At 39.3% G+C, this 24,953-nt stretch overlaps 1 protein-coding gene and 1 pseudogene across 2 annotated transcripts in view; one reads left to right on the top strand and one right to left on the bottom strand.

Moving 5' to 3' along the window:
* LRP1 (LDL receptor related protein 1) overlaps window positions 1–24,525 on the bottom strand; it is a 312,569-nt gene extending 288,044 nt beyond the window's left edge. Inside the window, exon 1 of one of the 2 annotated variants that reach the window (XM_063427333.1) lies at window positions 23,995–24,525. In XM_063427333.1, coding sequence (XP_063283403.1) covers window positions 23,995–24,085 — 91 coding nt within the window. In that variant the 5' untranslated portion in view covers window positions 24,086–24,525. The remainder of the gene's footprint in view (window positions 1–23,994) is intronic. The other variant, XM_063427338.1, reaches the window with a different exon arrangement.
* On the top strand, window positions 9,473–10,657 carry LOC134568668 (uncharacterized; annotated as a pseudogene).
* Window positions 24,526–24,953: the final 428 nt, after the last annotated feature.

Below are 24,953 nucleotides of genomic sequence, written 5' to 3'. Positions count from 1 at the left end.
TAGATAGAGAACAATAGGGGGCCAAGGTCAGAACTTTGGGGGACGCCGACAGAGAGGGGTTGGGGAGAAGATGCAGAACCAGAGAAAGAAACACTGAAAGAGCCCTGGGAGAGGTAGGAGGAGCACCTATAGAAAAGGTAGTGGCTGGACTGGATATCATTTTTACATTCTTTATCGGTGTGTATGTTCTCCTACATAAGGTGCTGGTCCTTTTTGCATTTGTTTAATAGGAAAAAAAAATCCCAACAACTGGCAAAGTATTGCGGGAGTTGCAGTTCTAGAGTAACTGGAATATCACCAGTCAGTTAACTCCGTGTTGGAGAAATAGCATAAAATGTCCTCATTTCACTAAAGTCTGGAAACCCAATGCGCAGATTAGAAAGGCAGCCCTGCAATTTAAACTATGATTCTGGATCTCGGTGTGAAAAATACCATAACAAAATGCTCGCATCACTCTAGCAGTGAACTAGAAATATCTCAGCAGTTTGCAATCTGTGCAGTTGGAAAATAAAGACATCCTTTGCCTGACAGATGGCCATTTCAGGCAACAAGCAAATAATTGATTTCCGGACAGAGCCGTACCTTTACTAACGCCAAGACTGGTGTAGTCATGTCTCACTTCACCTATGAAAGGAGACAGAAATGTGATGACCTGCTATGCAATCATTCCACACCCTGGCAAAAATAAAAGGATGTTTTTAAAAGCATGCCAATGTTAAGGTGGAGTTGTGGCAGTCTACATTTTTCGACTTCTCACATTTTTTCCATTATTAGCGATATCTTGGCAGCGACGATGCGGAATGTCTACGGCTGAAAAGAGCAGGGTGACACACGTGGGGTACAGCATTAGAGAGTTTTACGTTAACCCTTAGAGGCAGATCGTTGATCAGTTGTTATGAAAGCCAGCCGCTGTATCGTAGAGTCACAGGTTTGATTCTCAACAAAGTGAGCCTATTTACTTGGGTAAAAATGTAATCTAGAACTTCGGCACTCCAGATGTTTTGGACTGTCTCCCATAAACCTCTTACAGCCAAAATGCTGGGAAAGTATCAGGCGAGATGTAGTTCACAACATCTGGCTTGCAGAAGGTTGCCTAGCCTTGATTTAGACCCTAGAAGAAGTTAGGGTGCCTAGAGCCCCTTGGTGTTAGATGGTGAATTGGTTTATAGCAAAAAAAAATTATAAAGTAGAGACCATTGTACCGGCAACAATGATTACGTGAAATGAACACATGTTATCAGTGTACATTTTATGCTTGAAAGGAGCGATTGGCTGAGAGTGCTAAAAATGTACCTGTTCCAATCAAAAGTCTTGCAGGTTGCTAATACAGAATTAACACTAACCAGAAACAACAAGCAAGGCTGTAGAAAGCAATGGAGAGAGTGACAGTTCAACATTAAAGGGATCCTACAGTGCCAGGAAAACAAACCCGTATTCCTGGCACTATAGGCTACTGGGCTGCCAGTCTCCCGCGGGGCCGAAGGGGTTAAACCCCCCCCCCCCACTTACCTGAATCCACTGAAAAATGTGGGCAGGGGGAGACCTAATGCGCATGCGTGGCAATGGCCGCGCGCACATTAGACCTCCCCGTAAAAATAAAAGCATTATTCAATGCTTTCCTATGGGGAAAATCTGACGCTGGAGGTCCGTGAGGACGTCCAGCGTCAGATAACAGACCAAAGTCTGTTTGGATTCCGGAAGCGCCCCCAGTGGCTGTCTGGTAGACAGCCACTGAGGGCAGTCTTAGAGCTGCAATGTAAACAGCACCCAGACTACTTCAATTAGCTTAAGTGGTCTGTGTGCCTACAGTGTCCCTTTAATGAAAACTTGTGAACCAACGAAGACATAATATTACAAATATAGCTCTTCTTGTCTAGACAGTGACTAGTGTTCTAATTTAGAATAACAAAAACAAAATGAAGGTTGTTTTGCCAACATGAGGAATATTGTATAAGAAAACATAAGATCACCACAAACTAAACTAAGCTATTCATGGGGAAAAAGACAATGCCAACAGGCTACCAAATTAATAGATCCAACTAATCTAACGAATAGGGAACACAAGCCTATCTAGGTAACTCCCTCTTCCAGAGGTTCAAAGAAAAGAAAAAAAAAAAATTATATATATATATTTTTTTTTTTTTTTACTTACCATTCATCCCAAGTCATGATGGTCTCCCATGCAACCGCTTCACGTCCCTGGCTGAGATCCCTAGGGAAGCACTGAGAGGCTAGTGCCCACGCGTGGCAAAAACACTGATATGCACCAATCAAATACTCTCTAGAAAAGTAATTTCAGTTAGAGTGAGAACTTACCTGAGAAAGTACCTGTAATAGCCGTCTTCCTGACAGCTACTAGAAGCATCTCAACTCTGCAATGAAAAGATGGTCATAACTGCAAAACACCAATGCTTTCATCTGGAAGGTTAAAAAGTGCAGGGGCTTGGCACTCAGACCACTTAATTGAGATTAAGGGGTCTGAGTGCCTATAGAGAGTTATTTTGTTATATAGCAACAACAAGGGATATAAGTACCCACATATACTTGTTCATTTATTTTCCGTATACTAATGGAGCAATTAGTGTACAGGAATCTCAAGAGTTCTCAAACAGTTAAAGTGACACTCCAAACTAAAGAGAACCAACTCCAACACCAAGTTGGTTATTGAAATGGTGACTCCACTCACCCAGAAGCACACATCAGACAAGTTTGTATCTACTAACCTCCAATGTACATGCCATCCCAGTACATTTCCACCACCCCATTTGATTGGCATCAACATTTTCTCTCATAATTCCATGTTTGTGTATTGAACAAATGGGACATTTGTGTTAGACACTAGACTGAGTCAGAAGAGTCAATACCTCAATTAAAATTAATACCTAAATAGCGTTACACAAACAGCTACTTGTTAGCCTTTAGAACGTGCCACCACCCTTAACAATGATATCTCCACAAATCAGACCCCATCCACATGGATCCTCTTAATTATCCATTATGCATAAACTCAAACATGGGTTATAAGAAATATGCCCTTCTTTTTGAGTTTACTAAAGAGACTACAGTATGATGCGAAGGGTTTCCGGTTTGGTGTTGCCACCCTCTGGGAGTATAATTTCCATGGATTTATGAAAAGTTTTCTTCCACAGAAGGGAAAAAAAAAAAAAAATGAATACCATTATAAAATAAAGCTGGAACCTGGCTGTTCAGCAATAAAATTTGACATCTTGTACTTGCCAGAATATACGTTCCAGGCATCCATGATGGATAAATCCTAGGTAATGTGCAATGAAATCAAAGTGCTGGTAGTCTCCAGTTATTTTGTCGATGAGGGGGAAGACATTTTTAGAATTTGCATTCTGTGACAGATGTGCAAGCCCTTTACAAAACTGAATGCCTGAGGAAGCTATTGAAATGAATATTTCCTTGTCAAAACAATAAAAGTCCCGCTTAATGGCTCAAACCAAGGCCATACAATAGAGATAGGTAATCTCTAGCATTTCCTCTAAGCTGGAGGATTCCGGGCAGGTTTCCCAACAAAGAATTTTTGTCCAACACAAACTATTTGCAATGCCACCCCACAGAGCTAAACCAAAAAAATGAATCAAGTACTGTAGAATGTATTTTATGGGAAGACAATTTTATGATAAAAAGCAGACCTTTTAATAAAAAAAAAAAAAATAAAAAAACACACACACACACACAACTGTTCGGATTAACTTGGTACGAAACACAAATCATCATGGGGGGTAAAATGTGATGGTCCTTTTTAACCACAACTAAATCGAGACAGCTTTAGATCAATATTTAAGATTTCATAAAACATAAAAAATAAAAATAAAAAGAAGGTTTACCTCACAAAACTGCTGGTTTGGAAATATAGCTCATAAATAGACACAACAGACAGGAAGTGATCCCACTTTTTATTTTTAAAGCATAACTATATAAATACACTGAAAAAAACGCAACACTTGTTTTTGCCCCCATTTATCATGAGCTGAACTCGAAAATCTAAGACTTTTTCTATGTACACAAAAGGCCTATTTCCCTCAAATATTGTTCCCAAATCTGTCTAAAGCTGTGTTAGTGAGCACTTCTCCTTTGCCGAGATAATCCATCCACCTCACAGGTGTGGCATATCAAGATGCTGATGAGACAGCATGATTATTGCACAGGTGCGCCTTAGGCTGGCCACAATAAAAGGTCACTCTAAAATGTGCGGTTTTATCACACAGCACAATGCCACAGATGTTGCAAGTTTTGAGGGAGCAGGCAGTTGGCATTCTGACTGCAGGTATGTCCACCAGAGTTGTTGCCCGTGAATTGCATGTGAGCGGTTTGCTGATGTCAACGTTGTGGATCGAGTGGCCCATGGTGGCAGTATGGTTATGGTATGGGCAACGAACACAGGTGCATTTGATCGATGGCATTTTGAATGCACAGTGATACCGTGACGAGATCCTGAGGCCCATTGTTGTGCCATTCATCCACGACTATCACCTGATGATAATGCACGGCTCCATGTTGCAAGGATCTGTACACAAATCCTGGAAGCTGAAAACATCCCAGTTCTTGCATGGCCAGCATACTCACCGGATAGGTCACCCATTGAGCATGTTTGGGATGCTCTGGATCGGCGTATACGACAGCGTGTTTCAGGTCCTGCCAGTACCCAGCAACTTCGCACAGTCATTGAAGAGGAGTTGACCAACATTCCACAGGCCACAATCAACAACCTGATCAACTCTATGCGAAGGAGATGCATTGCACTGCGTGAGGCAAATGGTGGTCACACCAGATACGGACTGGTTTTCAGACCCCCCCCCCTTAACCCCCCCAATACAGTAAAACTGCACATTTTAGACTGTCCTTTTATTGTGGCCAGCCTAAGGCACACCTGTGCAATAATCATGCTGTCTAATCATCTAATCAGGACCTTGATATGCCACACCTGTGAGGTGGATGGATTATCTCAGCAAAGGAGAAGTGCTCACCAACACAGATTCAGACAGATTTTTGAATATATATTTGAGAGAAATTGGCCTTTTGTGTACATAGAGTTCAGCTCATGAAAAATGGGAGCAAAAACAAAAGTGTTACGTTTATAATTTTGTTCAGTGTATATTAATTGTATGAATACAAACAAACCAACAAAACACAAACAATTACCATTAAAGATCCTAAAGCAACAATTGTCCATGCAGGTTAAAGGAACACTAAATTATTCGAAATACAAATGCCCCTAGTCAGAAAAAACAAATGCAAAAAAAAAAAAAAAATTAGTATATATATATATATATATATATTTTATTTTTAATTTACCCACTTTTTACAGCGCCATGACTCCCCTGGCATATCCTTCTCCGCCAATGCCCAATCCAACCACAGGTTACGAAACCAATAAAAAGTGTTAATTGCCAGGAGTTCAAATTGAATATTTAAGAAACAGTGAATTGGAAACAACTTAATAGCTCACCCAATGGGTGTTTCAAGTAAACTCAAGTTGAGTTTTGCCATTATAAAAGATAATCTGCCCTTGGACAGCGCCTCATACTTTGCATTCCCTTAGGGCTTATTCTCAAATTAAAATGAATACTTTAAGTACCATAAACTCTACAGAAGGGTTTAGTAAGATATGACTTCTTACCTGGGGGTCCACGCTGATGAAATATTTGTTGAGCTATGTCCAGCAGTGCAGGGGTTAGCTCATTGGCTAAAAGTGATCAGCTGATGGCAAAGAATTAGTCCTGCACAGCTAGGCTTAGTTCAAGAGAGCTGGAAGCTCCAGCTCTCCTTACAGCAGATAGGAGGTGTGGAGGGGTGCCATGCAGACCCCCAGGTAAGTAGCAACATGTTCCTAAATTATTTGAATCCTTTTACTTGGGGTGTGGGATGCAAGTGCATTTGTAGCACCATAGCCACTACAGTGTGCTGAAGTGGTTATGATACTTGGAGTGTTCCATAATCCATATGTAGCTACCTTGATCTCTTGAAGCTACTTTTGTAACAAATTTGAAAAAAGTTTCCATTTGTTTAAAGAAACAAAAAAAAAAATTTCCTTACATAACCCTGGATATATTATAAACGGAATTTTGACTCTGATGTGTGGTTCATCTAAAGAATGCCAAGTGCAGCTTAGCATAGCTTAGAAGTAAACAGCATTTAAAACAATTAAGGTAAGAAAATAAGCCGATCTGCATTTTTTACAGTTTTCTAAAGCACAATTTTGTTTTGTTTTGTTTTTTAAATCCAGGATGGAACAGCAGTAGCAGATATTGGCGTGAAGATCCCTTTGTAGGTGCCCCTAGGCTTTGCAGGAGTTTTACTTCATGGTTCTTGCATAGAACTTGCATGCCACCCACTGAGCCGCAAAAATACTCCTCAATCAAAATGTGACACAGATGCACACCTCCTACAGGCTTCACACACCACACAACTGAATTATGTGACACTGTCCCAATAGCCAGGTTGTTACATTATTAATTGTGGTGATCTAGAAGAGATGTTAAAAAGATGACAAAACCACAAAGTTACCTTGTTAATAATTATTGTTGTATATTATGAATTTACAAAGCAGCAACACAGTATAGAACAGATTTAAAGCAGGACTCCTAACGGCCATTTTCAGTGGTGTCCTGTCACACCATCCCAATTTAGATCCCTGCTAATCCACAACCATGAAACTGTTGCCGTGCAACACAGAGTAAGCATCATTAGACGCACTTGCGCTATGCAGCTCTCTTTGGATGGTCCTACAGGCCGGGACCCAGACTGGAGGATCTGTCAGCCTGGCATGCTTGATGCCAAGGTGACACGCCCCTTCAATGGGCAGACACAACCACACATTATAGATATCGCAAGTGACACTGGCAACATCCCTTAAAAGCCCCTCTCCCCCCCCCACCCCAAACCCGATCTCATACCTCTGTATTTCGAAAGGGATGTCTACCCTTGAACACCAATTAGTGAAACAGGAACATTTTAGCTCAAGCATGAGAAAGGCTCCTGAGTGAGCCAAGCATTGTCATTTGTGTGCTTCCCGCCAAGATGAAAGCACCCATAGTAAAACATAGCGCGTTCAGTATGAAGGGAAAAAGTAATTTTACCTTCCCCCTATTCACTTGCAGTATGCACCTTCATTTTCAGCAACAAATGTTTTTGGATAATGCATCTCATTGACAGTGGAAAGTATTAGTCTATGTGATCATATGATAACATATTTCAGACTGCATACAGCTGTTTGTTATGAAGACTTCTAAGGCTTTATCCTGAACTTTTCATATAAAACATTCTCTTAAGCTCCAGGAGGTCACGGAGTAAAGGGGAGTGTGGAGGAGAAACTGGGGGGGGGGGGAGGGGAGGGGGGGGAGGTAGCTGCCTTTTGAAAAAAAAGTTCTGAGTGCTAGCTGACCAACCTATAGTTACCAACTGTCCTGACTTTTCCAGGATAACCCCTATCCTTGCAAAAACAAGTCCTGGGATTTGACCTGAGTTACAAGGCCACCAGACCTGTGTTCCCTCTGCTCACAACAATATTGTAACCCACCTCACCGTCATACATTTCTGCCTCCAACCGTCTCCTTTAAAATCCCTTCTGAAAAAAATGCTTTTCCCCATTGTGGACTGGCCTGAGGCTTTTTAGGCATCCTGTGCGAAAAAAATCTTTACAGCGCCTCTTCCTGGCCACACACACCTTCATACACTACCTCTCACCATTTAAAACTTCCCATTCTCATTAATCCTAAAACAAAAGATTATACAGCTTGATGAAATGTACAGGTTTAATCACAACGATATTAAAATTGTAATTACAATACAAGCAGAACTATAAAAATACAACAGCAGTACATAAACTAAAGTAGTACACAATAATTGTCAAACTAATAAACCACACAGGGGCCAACAATATTTTTCTGTATGCCTGTATGAGGGATGCCACAGCTTAATGTAGTTGTTCTGGTGTGCATAATATGTCCCTGTAACGTAAGCTTTTTAATGGAAACATTGCCTTTTCAGAGGGGGGAGCAGACACCTAAATGATTTCTTAGCTTTCTTTGTAATCCATCTTTTGCTACCATTTTGTTTAAAGATATATATCCTTGCCAGATTGAATTCTGCTTTATCCCTTTCTTTCATTTAACTAGTTAAAACTAACCCTGCCATGTTCTACCTTCTTTTTTTAACCCCATATAAACCTTTCCACAAATCTGAAATAGTGAAATATACAATATTTGACTCCTTTTGTCCCACAAGTTACAGTGTAATATACAGTCCTACATTTGTCCCACATATTGGTAAATAGCTGTGTTTCCCACGTTTTCAGGCGTGTGATGCACTGCAAGAAATATTTAAAGAACTGTCTCAGTCTAGGTAAGGTCAGGAAAAATAAACAAACAAACAAACTTTACGAAGGAATATACATTAGACAATAAAAGCAATATAAAAAGGCAGGGTTAAGAAAAATATGGTAAATGGCAGAGTTTATGCAGCTTGGTACATCCAAAGGCAAAAAACTACCCAAAATGTTAATATCTAGCCCACCCAAATCTTTCATATTCTGGCTCCTTCTTCATAGTCCATGCTCCCAGTGGACCCTAGGGAAAGCCATCCTTCTGCACCCAAAATAAATAAATAAAAGTAAAGAAAGAGGAGTGTTGCTAAAATAGGTGTCCGTTTATCTGTAAGTCTTTTTATCGCTTGTATCTGTGTTGATATGTAAATACCCCAACACAACACAGAAACATACACAAACTCTACACAAATATGCAACCCTGCAAAGATGGGCAAAAAGGGTAGATGGCAAGACATATTTACAGTGGAGTTGTACGTCCATTGAGGATTGGGACACAAGAACTACATCATTGAAGTTCTCCCAAGAAGCGAGTAGGAACTACCTACAGAACAAGATATCAAAACATTATCCTGCTTTTGGTCTGTGCCTCATACATTGTGTTTTATTCTTTACATATTCTTAGGGCACATGAAACGGACAAAGAAAGCACAGGTTTCACAAAATATCTAACCTGCAGTTCACTCAATTGACAAACTTTTTTTTTTATTATTATTATTTTTTTTATTTATTTTTTTTATAAGTTAAGAATGTTTTTATTTCAGAAATAAATAAAATATATTTATACAGAAATAGGCTTATGATACATTCATTGTTCCAATGTTACTTAAAATGAAAATACACAGAATGGATACAGTAATCAAGAGTCATTGCCTGTTCCAAAAACACATAACATGAATAAAAAAAAAAAAAAACGGTCAAGCAGCCCATTTTTTTTTTTTTTTTTATAATGAATGGAAAGCCACTACAGTGTGTATGTATAGATAGATAGATAGATAGAGAGAGATTAACACTTATAGCAAAGCTACTCTTTGTGTCATCGGTCATTATTACATCATACCTTGCTCAGTTAAAAGCACGCAAGCCAGTATGTGTAGTCCTTTTTGATCAGCAGCTGCTGTTATAAACAGTTCAGGTGACAACAAAGGGACAGCAAAAAAGATGGCTAGTTTTCAACAAGCAGTGGTTATAGACAACGGTTCTGGAGTAATTAAGCTTGGATTTTCAGGAGAAGATAAACCACGATATATGTACTCCAACATAATAGGCAGACCAAAATACAGACCTGTCATGGTTGGAGCTGGATATCAGGATTACTATATTGGAGAAGAAGCACAAGAAAGAAGGGGTATCCTCGCATTAACGTACCCTGTGGAGCATGGCATTGTGACTTCATGGGATGACATGGAACTCATATGGAGGTATGGATACGAAAACAAATTAAAGGTGGACTCAAGTGAGAGACCAGTTCTTATTACGGAGGCACCTCTCAATCCACATTCCAATAGAGAAAATATGCTGACTGTTTTATTTGAGGAACTTTGTGTTCCTGCAGCATATGTTGAAATCCAGGGAGTTTTAGCACTCTACACCTCAGGCAAGACAACTGGCTGCGTGGTGGACATAGGTGATGGTGTGACGCACAGTGTTCCGGTCTTTGAAGGACACACTCTTCAACATGCTGTGCTAAGGCTTGACGTAGCAGGAAGAGACCTGACAAACTATCTGATAACAATACTAAATGAAAGGAACATTCATTTTACTACTTCATCAGAATTATATGAAAGAAAGGCTTTGTTATGTAGCTGTTGACATAGAACTGGAGAGATCCAAAAGACTAGAGCAACTGGAAAGAGAATACAGACTCCCTGACGGGAAGATGATCACAATCCACCAAGAGCGGTATGAATGCCCAGAAATACTATTTCAACCAGAAAGAACTGGAATAGAGGCATCCAGCATAGATGAATTGTGTTTTAATAGCATTATGAAGTGTGACCTCAAGCATAGGAGCAACATTTGCAGAAATATCTTAATGTCTGGAGGGTCCAGCCTCCTCCCTGGATTTTGTGAGCGTATGAGCATGGAACTGACCAGACTGATTCCACCACAATACTCACTAAATGTTTGTAAATCACATGAACCATTGTTGGCGGTATGGATAGGGGGAGCCATACTGTCTTCTCATTCTGCATTTCAGCAAATGTGGATCACACAAGCAGAATACTTGGAAGTAGGACCAACCATTGTTCAAAGAAAATGCTTTGATTAGCTCAAAGCAGTATCCTTACATCTCCATGAATTAAAACCGCTGTAGATGCATGTAAACCTTGTTGTTTTCAAATCAAATTCTTCTTTACTGGCGGTCAGATGCATTTAGAGCAGAAGTGATGTCATTTTAATTAAAAGGACCAATGAAAGTCTATTATAAACTTAAAGGTGAACGGTCACTTTTCAGGATTTATATTATTATGTTTACTTATCGCAATAGTTACCAAACATTGCTCAGGTAAGCCGACCACTCAACTATGTAATTAATGCATTCCACTTATCCAATAAAACATATAAATATGATCATTCTCAACCTCGCAGTCCCCTCCCCATACATCTTGAGTGTAAGTTCCCATAAGAAGGGGGTCCTCATTTCCTTCTGTATTAGTTTATCACATTTTGTATTGTCTTTTAGTAAGATTTTACTTGTACCAAGCATGGACAGTGCTGCAGAATGTGATGGCGCTTTATAAAGTATAATATGCATTTGTAATACATGAAAAAGAAAATTTAATTTAGAAATGCAAACCTGTTATCTAGTAACTGGGTGCCTCCATCTTAGCTCTCTGCCAATGATTGCCAAGTGCAGTCTTTTGCACCTGGCAGTTAACATAGGGATAGTACACAGTATGAATTTGTTCTCCTCCTTTGCAATATTTGCCCTGGTTTTTATCTCTTCTAAACTGGATCAAGCATTTGCTAAATAAATATGAATTTATATTTGCGTTAATTTCATATTTACTGAACACGGGTTTAATAAGAAAACTGGGCATCTCACCTCCCTCACCCCTCCACCCACTTCCGTAATAGTAAAGTGTCCGTCTTTGTCCATTTAAAGGGAAACTATCACCAATTACATCACTCCGTTCCTATACTCCCTAGTCAGTGTTAGAAGCAGCAGCTAGAGAATCACCATAGCAAGTACAGCGCATGAACTTGTGTTGCTATGGAGAGCTCTCAATCCCTTGCATTAAGTGTCTGCCAAGGAATTGACAGATAATCCAAAAACCTATTTTTAAAATATAAAAAAAAAAAAAAAATATATATTATATATATATATATATATATATATATATATATATATATATATAGTGTGGCGAAACCAGCTTCGCCACTGTGAACTGGAGAGGCCTGGCTGCTAGCCTCCTGCCCTGCGACTACGGCCCCTGGACATATTGCTCTAGAAACACTATATTTGGGCATGTAATAATTCATATTGCTGCTACTGGCCCTTTAAAAGCAGCGATGGACATATTGGGACTTTTGGGACTACTGTACCTTTAAGACTGTGGAGCGTAGTACAGTAATCCTGCCTTTAATACTTTAATGTCATGTATGTATTTTTGTATGCAGTTAACCTGGGTTATATATATGTACAGCATTCATCTGATTGTTCGGTAGAATCCCTCCATTCATTGTATTGAGGAAACTACCGAACAACCAGACCACCCAGGACTAAGTGTGCCTCCAATTACCGTTTGCAACAATGTTGCAAACGGGTAATTGGCAATCAGTGTAGTGTGGTCTGTGTCCTCTGGGTGGCCGCCATTCGGGAAACAAACACGTGGCGGCGGCCATCTTAAACTACCGAACAGCGGTGTTTTGCCGTCGAGTGTCTAGAACTGAAATCGGACACTCGACTAGGCAAACACCGCTGAGACCTCCATACTCCCAGAAATTCGTATAGAAACTACCGAATGACCCGCCGTTCGGTAGAAAGAAACATACGAACTAGGGGATTCATGCGAATCCCCATTAGTCTCTATAACCCAAGTAATTTGTCTGTTTCATTCACTTGTTTGTGACCGACCGCAGGGCCAAAATGCATGGAACTGTTTTCGGATACTTTACCCATGCGGTCGGTCAAATCTTTGGAACTTCATATCTCCCAAACCATTCATCCGAATGACCTGATTCTTGGATATGTTGTCCCCCTGAATAAGGGCTATCAGGGGATACCTGTTTTGGAGGTGTAGCATATGTATTTGGGGTACATCCAGGAATTGGGGAAAAGGATGTACGGTATAATTATGTTAAGTGCTAATCTAAGGGGAGGAAATGTGTGGGAGGTACATCCATGTGATTGGTTAAATTCATCCTCCCCCTGGGAGTGTCCTGTATGTACTTGTTTGTAATAAAAGCCAGACTGGGTGTCCCAGTCCAGAGTTCTTGCTTAACCCTCAAAGCGATGTGTCGTCTCGTTCTTTGGGGGAATGGGATTGTATGCTGACTGCCAAGAGTGTAAGCCGATGTCTGCTTTTCTTGTTCAGCTGTCCCAGTGTTCGTGTGGTTCCAGTCGGGAGAATGGTGTTTGCCGTAGCTGCCTGTGCATCTAGAAAGGGGATTATCGCCTAAACTGGGTTTTATCCTCTTGTAAGTGAAACGGTCCGTTACATATAGTAAACTACATTTCCTATAATATTCTGAATAATTGCATAATTCATTCAGGGTTCCAATAATCACTTACATAATGAGATTGCAGTTACAAACACAATCAAGGCTATCCTTTTCTTGCATGTAACAAACAGGATGAACTTAAAGCAGCACTGCCATGGCTGCATACATTTTTTTTTTTTTTTTTTTATTACCGCCCTCCTGACTCCACTACATCTAATTCCCTCCCCTAGTCACCTCCATGTGTCCTTAGGCCCCCATATTGCCTTTTTAAAAATCTTTATTTTGTGCCTGGACCTAGGTCCTGGGCACCGCCATGTGTGACTAGATGAAGGCCCTGTGGGAAACGTCATCTGTCCACACTAGATAGCGCTGTAAAATTCCCGCACATGCCCAGTTAGTTAAACACTAGGGCTATTGTCCGGAAATTTCGTCTATTCGTTCATTCGTCAGAAATTTTGAACCGACCTAAAAAGTACCGATTGTTGTCCTAACATGAACTGCTCTCATTCTGTTAGGGCGAAATTCGATCGTTTTGCCTAAATGACAGGACGTTTGGGAATAGTGAAAGGAGGCATCGCGAGATCACGGAGGAAAGGTGAGAATTGTGGGAAATTGCTTTGACCACAGGAAATGGAGCACATTTTGCTCCTCCGCTGGTCATGCATAGGAAAAATACATAAGACAAAATAATCACTACTTTGTCTTATGTTTTAAAGAAAACTAGAGCAGACAGGAAGAAATGAAGAACAGATCCTGAGAGAGGAAGCGATTAGGGAAAGGTAAGTTCGGCATGACAGTGCCATTTTAATTCAATAAACAATGATTTGAAAACCAAATTGAGAAATGTAGGCCAGAATTTGTAAAACAAAAACAAACAAAATAAAGAAGAAGGTTGCCTACGCATGGTCTCTAGATCGTGTTCCTTAAAAGGGTAGGTGAAACTTGTCTGGAATCTAGATCATTAATTAAAACATTGCAAATAATCCATAACTTGCATTAACATACTTACTGCAATAAAAATATAATTTAGAACAAAAACAATGTATTTTATTTACACAGGCTGATTTCTAAACATAGCTCTATGGTTGTGAGTGCTTCTTGTTTTATATAGACTCACTTACTTTAAAACATACTACACTATGTTATGTTATTTATAATTCTAGGATATGTGGATGTTTTATTTGGAATAGCGCTACACTTTTTCTTGATTTCTAAACCTATTTATTGTAGTTTAAAGAGACATTACTATCAGTAGTATGGCAGTGGAGCTCTCTTAGACACTCAAACACATGAACAATAAGGATAGAGAGAGGAATTTGGACATGATTGTACGTGTAAGTGTATGACTGTATCACTGAACAATAGTTAATAAAAAAATTTACATTTTGTCAGGATAGTCCCATGTTTTGGGCTTCAGTCCTGGCAAAAACAGGTCCTAAGACTTTTCCCGAATAACTTCTCCTGGCAACAAGACCTGTAACCCAACTGCTCTCAGGTTTTGCTTATGCAAAAAAAAAAAACAAAAAAAAAAAAACAACTAGTATTCAGACAAATTGGGTAACTTGTGGTCTTCTTGCCAAATTCCCCTTAAGAAAGCAAAAGTAGGGAACAGAGGCTGTTTTACCGAGGTATTTTTTTTACTGTTAAGTAAGGGCCACCTTCCTAGTATTCCTGGTCACGTATTTACAAGCAGGGGACCATTTCCTTTAGGAGTTTCTAGGCAGTTATTGGCAAGCAGGGGCCAATGTCAAGGATGCCTGGGTGTTTATTCCTGAGCAGTAGACACACTCTGGGTTTGCTTGAGTTGCTGTTGGTGAGAAGGGCCTATTGCCAGGTTGCCAAATAGATAGAGCGGCAGGAAGAACACTGGAACTGCGAGTGCATAAAGACAACCTCACACGGCAAGGGGGGCACTAAAATAGACAGAATAAAACTATAGCTTTAGGAATACATGAATACACATCAGGGCAGCATATCAATGATATTTCCCAGTCTTCTCAAAATTAGTGGGAGTTACATTTCTGAGCAACAGCCCCTCTCCCAATAGTGACATGACAGGAGGAGAAAAAAAAAAAAAAACACCTAATAAATTAAATAAAATCCATATTGTCCATCCAATTTCTGTTCCAAAATATCAGCAACAGTACCGGACATTAATTAATGGTGGAAAATATCAGCTGTTGACCAGAAGTACTAATAGAACACAGGACAAGTATGTTCTGGTGCTAGCTCAAAATTAAGGGCCAGCACGATGGAGTGTCAATCATCTCACCCATTATGGGTTTTAATGCACTGAGTTTTAATCACACATAACCTAAACAGAAGACCATAACTGCATGGATTAGGTTCTCATCTGTGCAATGATTCACTTTAACGAACATAGAATAAATGTACACAGCATCACTGTGCAATGTGGTTCCTTAATCTCTGGCAAAACCAGGATGTACATGTCCCACTCTGCCCGAGATTAGTGAGAAAAACACCGGCTACCATTTCAGTGACAGCACTAGTCAGTAACTCCAACTAATCTCAATAGCAATAATAAAATGGCTATTGGTGTAGAGAGGTTCTGCAGAGTGCACTCGTGACACCCACAATTACAAAAAGAATGCACCCTGCAGGACCTATTCACCTCCATAGCCATTTTTTCCACTATAACAGTATTCGTTGTCATTGTTGGGAGTAAGCAGTGGATTGAGCCATTTATTGAAGCAGAGATGGAAATAGTTTGAAAGACTTTACAGGGACTGTAGTCACAAACTCTGGAAGCATTATATATAAAAATAAATAAATATTAAACTATGGTATATGATTTTCCAATAATACATGGCTCACCATTATTTATTTATACAAGAATGCATATAAACAAATTCATTATTTTGATCGAGATATAGAAAAAAAAAATATATATATATATATATATATATATATATATATATATATATATATATATATATATATTCTGTTTTGAATTACTTGAAAGCATAGTGGTGGTTTGCAAAGTGAAATGGAAATGTGGAGCAGCAATGATTATGGATATAAAGGGATACACATGTCAACAGCTCTTAGTCACAGATGAGTGAACGTTTGCTTAGATGACCTTGAATACTCTTGAACCCAGTACTAGCAACAATGTATCTACCACAGTGGGGTGGGGGTTTGAAAGGAGCTACCAAGAATAAAATCATGGAAGAAATATTAGATTCACTTATTGACACAGGTGTTTAGACTATGGACCACAAACTCAAACCAGGAAGTAATATTGCATGAACAATGCAAAATCTGAGGCTAGGCAAAGCAAAACCACACAAAATATAATAATCATAGTAATAATCTTACCCAGCATGGCCACATAACCATACCTAAATCTGCTACTCAACATATGTGTTTGCCGTGCCCATTTAAGGAATATTTCATGTAAGCATTCATTTGCTCTAACAAAGGCAAAAATTTAAAAACAACTAAAGAAAAACAAAAAAAAATGTAAATAAGCCTACACACATAAACCGCTACACAGAGCACTATGTCTAATTTCAGGGAATTCTGGGAAACAGAAAATCTTATTCAGTAGCCTTGTGACTGCAGACACATTGTTTCCTAGCAATTGCCTATGGATTACATCATTCCTGGGAAGATCTGACTATAAGACAACGTTGCCAGCCTCACTCACGCCACAGGAGGCTTTCATTAAAAGTTTGATTGCATCCTTTAGTCTGCTGTTTCTTGCATAATCATTTTTATAATTTACCTAGCTCTGATCCCTCTTCAACTTTTGCTGTTCAAGTTGTCAATCAGATTTATATAGACGAACAAAAAACAAAAATAAATATACAGCAAAAAATACTTAACTTTCAATGAAATGTAGTTTCCCAGGTGGTGTTCCCAAACCACCACCTTTTTTGCATGTCAATCAGATTGGCTATTTAACCCTTTGAATGGTGCCAGATGTTTGCCAAACAAACACACGTATGCTATGTGTTTTGTACACCGCTTTCACTGAAATGGTTAATCATAGGCCACTAGCTATATTCATAAGATATACTGCAAAAGCAAAATGCAGTGTTTCCATTACAGCCTAGTGATAACTTCACTGGCCACTGCTCAGATAGCTGTTAGAGATCCTTCCTGGGTCATGGCTGCCTAAAATGCATCCAAACATTCAGTATCTCCTCCCTCTGCATGCAGACACTGAACTTTCCTCATAGAGATGAATTGATTCAATTAATCTCTATGAGGAGGTGCTGACCGTCCAGGGCTGTGTTTGTGCTGGCTCTACCCCTGATCTGCCTCCTGGTCAGTCTCAGCCAATTTTATTACATGACAGGAGGCTTCGTATTTTGCATATCTCTCTCTTTACTAAAACTCCATAGCAGTAAAGAAAGTGATAATAAGAACCAATCAAAAAGCAGTAGGAGGTATAGTATTCCCAGTGAACAGGCTCCTCCTCTTTCTTTACTGCTCCATCAGCAGACAGGTCAGAATATTGAGCTCCTCATATTTATTCATTATTTGGTTTATTTGACTTTATTATAACCTATATTACTTGTTATTTACTGTATAGCACTGCTTAAACCTTATTGTCTAACTGTTCCTACCTCACTTTCTGATTCCTTTCTAATTTTGCTTGGGGCTCCTTTATCTACCTTTGCCCCTTTTACACTCTGGGCACCCTGCTTATTCCTCCCGGTTTCCGTTTTCACCAGGCGTTTTTCGCAGTTTTTTATTTCCCCTTCCACTATGGAATCCTAGCCTGCAGAGCCCTTCCACTCCCGGCCGCCTAACCGCGCGTTTTAACGCTCCGGCCGAATCTACTTTCCCACACTTTCAGTGTGACGGCGGCCATTTGGAAAGTTCAGTGTCTGCATGCAGTGGGAGGAGATACTGAATCACAGGATGCTTGTGTACAGCAGATCTGAGTGGATTGAGGCATATTATGCCTCCATCAACTCAGAAGTCCCTCTGGTTCACTCTGAGTGACTGCAACTGGAGGTGTTCCTAGCTTTCAATGTAAACACTATTTTCTCAGAAAATACAGTGTTTACATGAGAAAGGCTGCAGGGAGCTATAGTTCTCACCTGAACAACCTCATTAAGCTGAAGTTGTTCAGGTGACTATAGTGTCCCTTTAGCCCCTTAAGGACCAAACTTCTGGAATAAAAAGGAATGATGACATGTCCTTAAGAGGTTAAAGCCAGTCTGAGGCCGGGCATGCAGTTAGAATCATCTCCTCACAGTTAATGAAATAAACACATAAGCAACCTAGCTAAAATATAGCAAATACAGGAATTACGTACATTTGGCAGTAGAATAAAAAGTTTAGATATTGGTCAGTGGCTATTAAAATGTCCAAAACCAAGTAATCGTGATATGAATTTTGTCAAACTCTTTTGAAAATGCTTTGAAAAAAACAGGAGGCATTGCATCAAATCCTACAAAAAACTAAAGCCGTTATGGTGCGCTCAGCATGTCCCTTAAGACATTTGTCAGGGAGACATTAACAGAAATTTTTGTTTCTGTAGAAATATCTCCTTATTTATCACTCAAAATAGTGCCTGTACTTGCTTTTGTAAATTATTATCACAGAACTTTATTGAATAAGACAACTAACAAGACTGCAAGTTAAAGAAAAAAATTCTTAAGATGGCACGAATTAAAGAATATGGTAGATTTACTTGTTACATCAGCTTTCCATTCTACTATGGTCTATAACCGGGCTTAAAATTTCCGCTTGCCACTAGCCATTTGAGTGAAAATATAGCATTGGCAAACAGAAAATCACCCCTGGTCAGTGGGCCATGAATTTCATGCATAGTATGTCATTCATTGGATCTGAAAGAGGTCAGCTGGTGCGCTCAGCTAAAAATAAAAAAAATAAATGGTGACTCGATCAGTTTCTGCAAAAATCTGTTAGTGCATCTCCGGAGGAGGAAGGAGCATAAGCCCAGCAGTGACTCAAGTAAGAGAGCAAACTAAAAAGTTTACTCCATTACCTGGGATGCAGACCAGGGTATACCTGGCACCATAACCACTACAGCAGGGTGAAGTGGTTATGATGCCTGAAGGCCTCATTAGTAGTGTAGGACTTTAGATTTTATGACCCGGTGTACATCTCACACAAGTCACTGTGGAATGTCACACTAAAATTTGGGGACAGTCAATGCACTCCCACCCTCCTGTCCATGGTGGTAGATATCTTGGAAGAAAAAGCTTCAGGTAAGCACAATGTATGCATTACATGTCAATACCTACTCGAAGGCTGACTTGATCCATACATCCTGCTCAAAAAGTTCCACCTAAAAAAACTCAAAACAAACAAACAAAAAAAAAAAAAAAAACAATCTGTTTTAGATTAAGATACTCGCATAGCCTAATCAGAGAGGATTGTGCTGAATCATTGTGATTTACCAGTCATTGTTTTTCCAAAGTGCAGCCAGTCACTTTATCTCCCCATATCAAAATGTATAATCCTACAGTAATCACAATCCTTAATCAAACTGACATCTTGCTTGTCTGTCAATTTCCAAACACTTATCTAACTAAGGTAGCTACAGAATAATTTTAACAGATTTAAAAAAAAAAAAAAAAATAATAATAAATAAAACCACAATCACATTGCATTCCCAGGCTATACGTTTACCATAATGCTGGCATGAAACATGTAGAACAGTAATTGATAAATATTTGTACACTTTACAATAGGAAAATAGGAGCATCTATTGCTCCATTCACAAAATCCTGAATAAAACTATCCATAAACAGATGACAGACATAAAGTGAACCTGTAATGGAAAAAAATGTACTTACCTTAAATCACTTCCTTTGAATACATATAATCACAAAGATACATGGTGTATTCAATATAAAAATGTTCTCCTTTTTCCTTCATTACATATATAATAAAAAAAAAATAATATAGGGGTGTGTGTGTGTGTGTATATATATATATATTTTTTTTTTTTTTTTTTTTTTTAAATGTATCAATAGTTCTCTATATAAATAGTACGCAGCATAAGGAGAAGGCCTTAACGTTTTTAGGACCCACCATTCCCAGTTTTCTTTTGTTAATCCCTTATTCACAAAAAAAACTATACTACTTCTGTTTGGACCATCATATTTACTTTCATGTTCGATTAAGCATTCCGAGGGAGATTAGTTTCACCAACACATGGGTAAATGAATAGAGAGGGGTCTTGATAAGAGGTCCCTATTTCACACCAAAACACAGATTTGTTTACTGTGCAAATGAAAAGTACCGATAGTTTATTTTTAACAAGACCCATGAATGTTCAACTGTGGAAATTAGTAAAATGAAAGATGAACAAAAAGGAGCAAGAATGGGCTTGTGTACGGCAAAATATATTCAGAACATAATACTGTCTGTACATCTTGTAGTACACTGATGAGGCGCATTTGCCCACCTATTGCTTCACAGATCCAGTGAAAAGACCTCCAACAGGAGGTTCCTCTGCTCATGTGCTGCAGTTGCTATGGAAACTATAGGAACTGAGCGACGACGCCACATCACTGCCTTCCAACGCCAGCACTCTGACAATGAAGCAAGCATGCCGATGACACAGACGAAATCTGACCTGCTCGGGGATATGTCCCAAGCAGGGCAAATCACATAAGAACAGAGGTAGAGGGGAGAAGAGGAGAGGATGGTCCAGAAGTGGGTGTTACATGAAGTGCTATTCAATGTATATGGAAGTGACTTAAGGCAATTACCCCATCACAGCTTCACTTTAAGGATGTCATCTGTTTACAGATAGCTTTATTCAGCATTTTGTGAATGAAGATATAGAGTCACAGAAAACTCTTGCTAAAATGAGAATAGTCAGGAATTTGAGGTAAATTTCACATTTAAGGCCAAAGTATCCAAAAGTTGGATCATTTTTCCAGTTCTGTTAAATTGGCCTTATATTTGTATTTCCTGTCTGATGAAAGCTATTGAAGGAGTGACTTGCATACTGTGCTTCCCACAAGCAGGCACACTGTACAAATGCTTGCATGGGAAAGGGGAAGCACAAATGCGTGACTTCTAAGTGAGGGGTTAAATGGCATATACTACAGTTCAATGATTCAAGGATACCTCTTCAAACCTTATAATGTATGCAAGTTAGTTAGGTGGTGATATTACTTGGTGTGTACACATGTGACGATGTTAAGGTAATAAACTCCTCAACAATTCTAGTTTCCTTGTAAAAGGCCAAAGGGTGTTTGTATTTTTTTTTTTTTTTTACTAGAGCTAGTATATTCTGTCCTATGTGTTTGGATGGTAGAAATTTCTAACAATGCAAGCAGGAAACTTGGGTTTAAAATGAATGGGGATTAACAATAATAACAATGCAGACTTGTAAGACTCCATTAACTTCTAGTTTTAAGAACATAGACTTTGTAAATACGTACTTACTGCAAGTCAAAAAACCATGTATATGTTGTGACAAAACAGGGATTTCCATGAATTGACAGACTACCAATTATATTACAGAATTATGAGTGTGTAACATTTTCTGCAGAAGGGAGGCGGCTAATACATAAATACTTTGAATAATGTTGAAGGATAGAAAGAGATTAATGGACAATCCTAAGAATTGGTGATGTTCACAGAGACTTTCAGAAGGAGCTAGTTATAGTGGGAGAGTTGTGATTTCTAGATGGGAAATTCAAGTAATGTTTTAAGTCTGGCCTAACAGGCTGTGCACTGTGATGTTTAAACATATACAATCAATTTAAAAATCACAAAACGGCTTCAAAATAAATAAAATATTTTTTTTAAAAGCCTGAATGGATGTTTAAAAGGTTTTACATTTACACTGAAAGATTGACAGTGCAAAATATGTCAACAGTACGAGCTTGCCATCACATATTTTAACTTTTTTTTTTTGATTGATCATAAATATTACAAGATTTGTGTGTCTATACTTCAGAAATTATATAACGCTTGTTTATAGGAAAACGCAGTCCCATATTGTTAGATACCATCAAGTAAATCAATAGATGGTTTATTTGGAGAACTCATTAAATTACATTAAAGGCTATTTTCAAATTAAACAAACAATTCAGTACAAAAGCAGGCATTGTTGCTTATAAAACAACACCTCTAAAATGTTTCCAAATTATAAAAATGTTTTACAGGGATCCAGGCAAGATAGAAAACAAAACAAAAAAAATAATAATTGTATTTAATATAGATGCATAAAACCCCAGGCGTCACGATTTATAATCTAAAAAAAAGAAATACATTTCCCTTACGTAACATATCATTCAGAATTCTCCAAGGTGTAAACATCTTTTGGCACAACGAGCACCACAAAAATGGTGTCCCGAATATTGAAACGGTTTTATTTTTGGATAAGTCAGTTCGTCCATACTGACAACATTGTGGCTTCACAACCGCTTAGTTATATACTAACCACATACGCGTAATGTTACACAGCTTCTTCAAATCAAAGTTTAGTCTCTGCAGTGATTGCCTTCACATCTGGTTTTCAAACAAATCCCTCTCCCATGAACCAGCCCCAGCCTGTGTTAAATGCCATGTCACGCACTAGAGGCGCACTGCAGCCTCTCGGTGTATTGGAAGCTTGCAGATGAGGTCTCTAAATTGCAATGGAGATGCCTTTACAATGTCAGCCTTGTATTTCTTTATTTAGGTTGCAAGAACGCTCTTTCATTGCTTAGTAAACAATGATTTTTCATCACTTACAGGCAACGCAGAAGGGCAATTATAGGAGAATGTTTGGAAAAAAAAAAAAAAAAAAGAAAAAGAAAAAAAAAATTCTACATCTTCCTAACTGCAATGCATTTTACAGTGGCAGAACATCAGGCCTGTGTGATGTCTAATTTTAATAGTGATTTTGGTAATTGAATTGAGCCTTTATTGTTGCAATTGAAAAAAAATAAAATACAGATATGCACACTAGCATTGTATGAAAGAGTACAAATGTATGTCAATACATCTTTTTAAGGGGCTGGAGAGGCTATACTGTTTCAGCAGGAATGTGCTCAAATAGGTAATGAAATGGAAAGCCTCTGAAAGTCATCCAGACTACTACATTGTAAATCAAAAGCCATATACATCAGCAGCATTCTGATGTACCATAGGACCAGCAAATGCCCACTTCTCCACTAAATAGAGCTTGGAGCAGGGGTGGAGGCTAGAACTCTGCATATGTTGAGAATTTCTTTCATAAGGGAAAACCACAAAAAGGCTCAGATCTATGGATTAAGTCTGGCAATCAAGGTACATATATTTGGGGGCTGCTAAAGCAGAAATATGGTTTTGACTGAAGGGCAGATGCTCTTTGTCAGTAAAAGAAAAACAAGTCACCCATCCCCCCTTTTTTTCTAAAAGAGGCACCCGTTTAAACAAATGACATTTCATTGTATAGGCAAACAGGACAATAGAGAGCAGTACTTTAAATTGTTCATCAGAGACGTGGTCTTAGCATAGGGGTAATTAACTCCACCGCAGTTCCAATATGTCATTAACCTCTCGCTGGCTAGAGGGGCCTAGAGACTGAAGACTTCAATCCTCTATTTAACCCTATAGGTCCCAAATGGTCAACCACACAAGTCATACAAAAGGGTTCTATAGTCTAATCAGCTTAAAAAAAAAATGTTTTAAGGAAATATAGTACAGATTGAATCTGGCAGTTAGCCCAGAGTTATCAGAAAAGACATAATACACATCTATGTGTGGCTGAGATGACAATTGTTACATGCAGCATGGTAAATTGATGCAGCCACATTAGTATGCTCCCTCTTACAATCTGCTGCACAAATCAGAGGCAGGTCTGGGTTGGTATGTGTGCTGCAGCCATGCTATACTATACATTTCTGAGATTGCATTCAATGATCAAGGCCTGCAGGAAAAGGTGCAATAAAAATGAGACACATCCCAACCTACCCCTCCCCTTTCCCTACCTCCTCCACGACAGGGTTAACCATAGAATGTTGAAATAATGTATCACTTACCATCACTGACAGTGGTTGCAAGGACATGCAGGGTACAGCAGACAAATCCCAATACGATCACCACTGGAACATCTGTCCACAGAGTCGGCATTGTGGAGCCCAAGGACCACAACGGGTTAAAAGATGGAGGGAAGAGGGGGTGCCTTTATTTTATTTTTTCCTTTCACCGCCTGGCCTTCCACTGCAAGGCTCCTTACTTGATAGCAGGAAAGGGTAGTACAAATAAAGTGATCTTCCCCCCAAAAAACGTGAAGGGTTTAGATGGCAATGAGGTTGGTGGATCAGAAGACAGCCGGGTGGGTTGGTAGTTAGGTAGGTATATGGTGCACAATGTGGTCAAGGTCTATATACCAGCGCTGGGGGAAGGTGGAGGGAAGGGGCTGGTGGTGGGGGGCTGCAGGTGAGGGTGCATGCAGGCTCTGCTCTTCCACTGCTCTCCTAGCCGCCTTACAGGGTGTCCCCCCTGCTCATGAGGGGCTGAGGAAGCCAGCAGTGTTATTAATGAGTGGGGGAATGGCTGGAGAGTATGTGTGGGAGAGCAGGAGGGAGGGGAGTGATGGGGGGCGGGCTTGGCTCTCTCCACCTCCAGCTTTGGATATTCTGGATCAGGGTGTTGTGTGACTGCAGACAGAGCTGTTATGTCTCAGGAAAGCGGGCTGGTGACACCCCCTTTTCAATAACTCTAGAGGAGTGCACAGTATAAACCAGCAGTCCCTTCGCCAGGCATGCATTCTGCTGGTGTAATTACTGACCAGCTAATTACTCCAACATACCAGCTACAAACTTACTGAGGGCTCCAGAGGTGACAGCTGTGCCAAATGTTCTACACCTATGACAGTATATAACTAGTTACTGTATATGCAGTCTGCTACTCTGTTTATTTTCATTAACCTCTGCTTATTGTGTGTTTACATTACATGTTTTGCAAGTTCAAAGATTTCTTTTCAACTACTCATACC

The sequence above is a fragment of the Pelobates fuscus genome, chromosome 1 (assembly GCF_036172605.1).
Source record: "Pelobates fuscus isolate aPelFus1 chromosome 1, aPelFus1.pri, whole genome shotgun sequence".
Classification (NCBI taxonomy): domain Eukaryota; kingdom Metazoa; phylum Chordata; class Amphibia; order Anura; family Pelobatidae; genus Pelobates; species Pelobates fuscus.
This window is presented reverse-complemented; position numbering and strand designations above follow the sequence as displayed.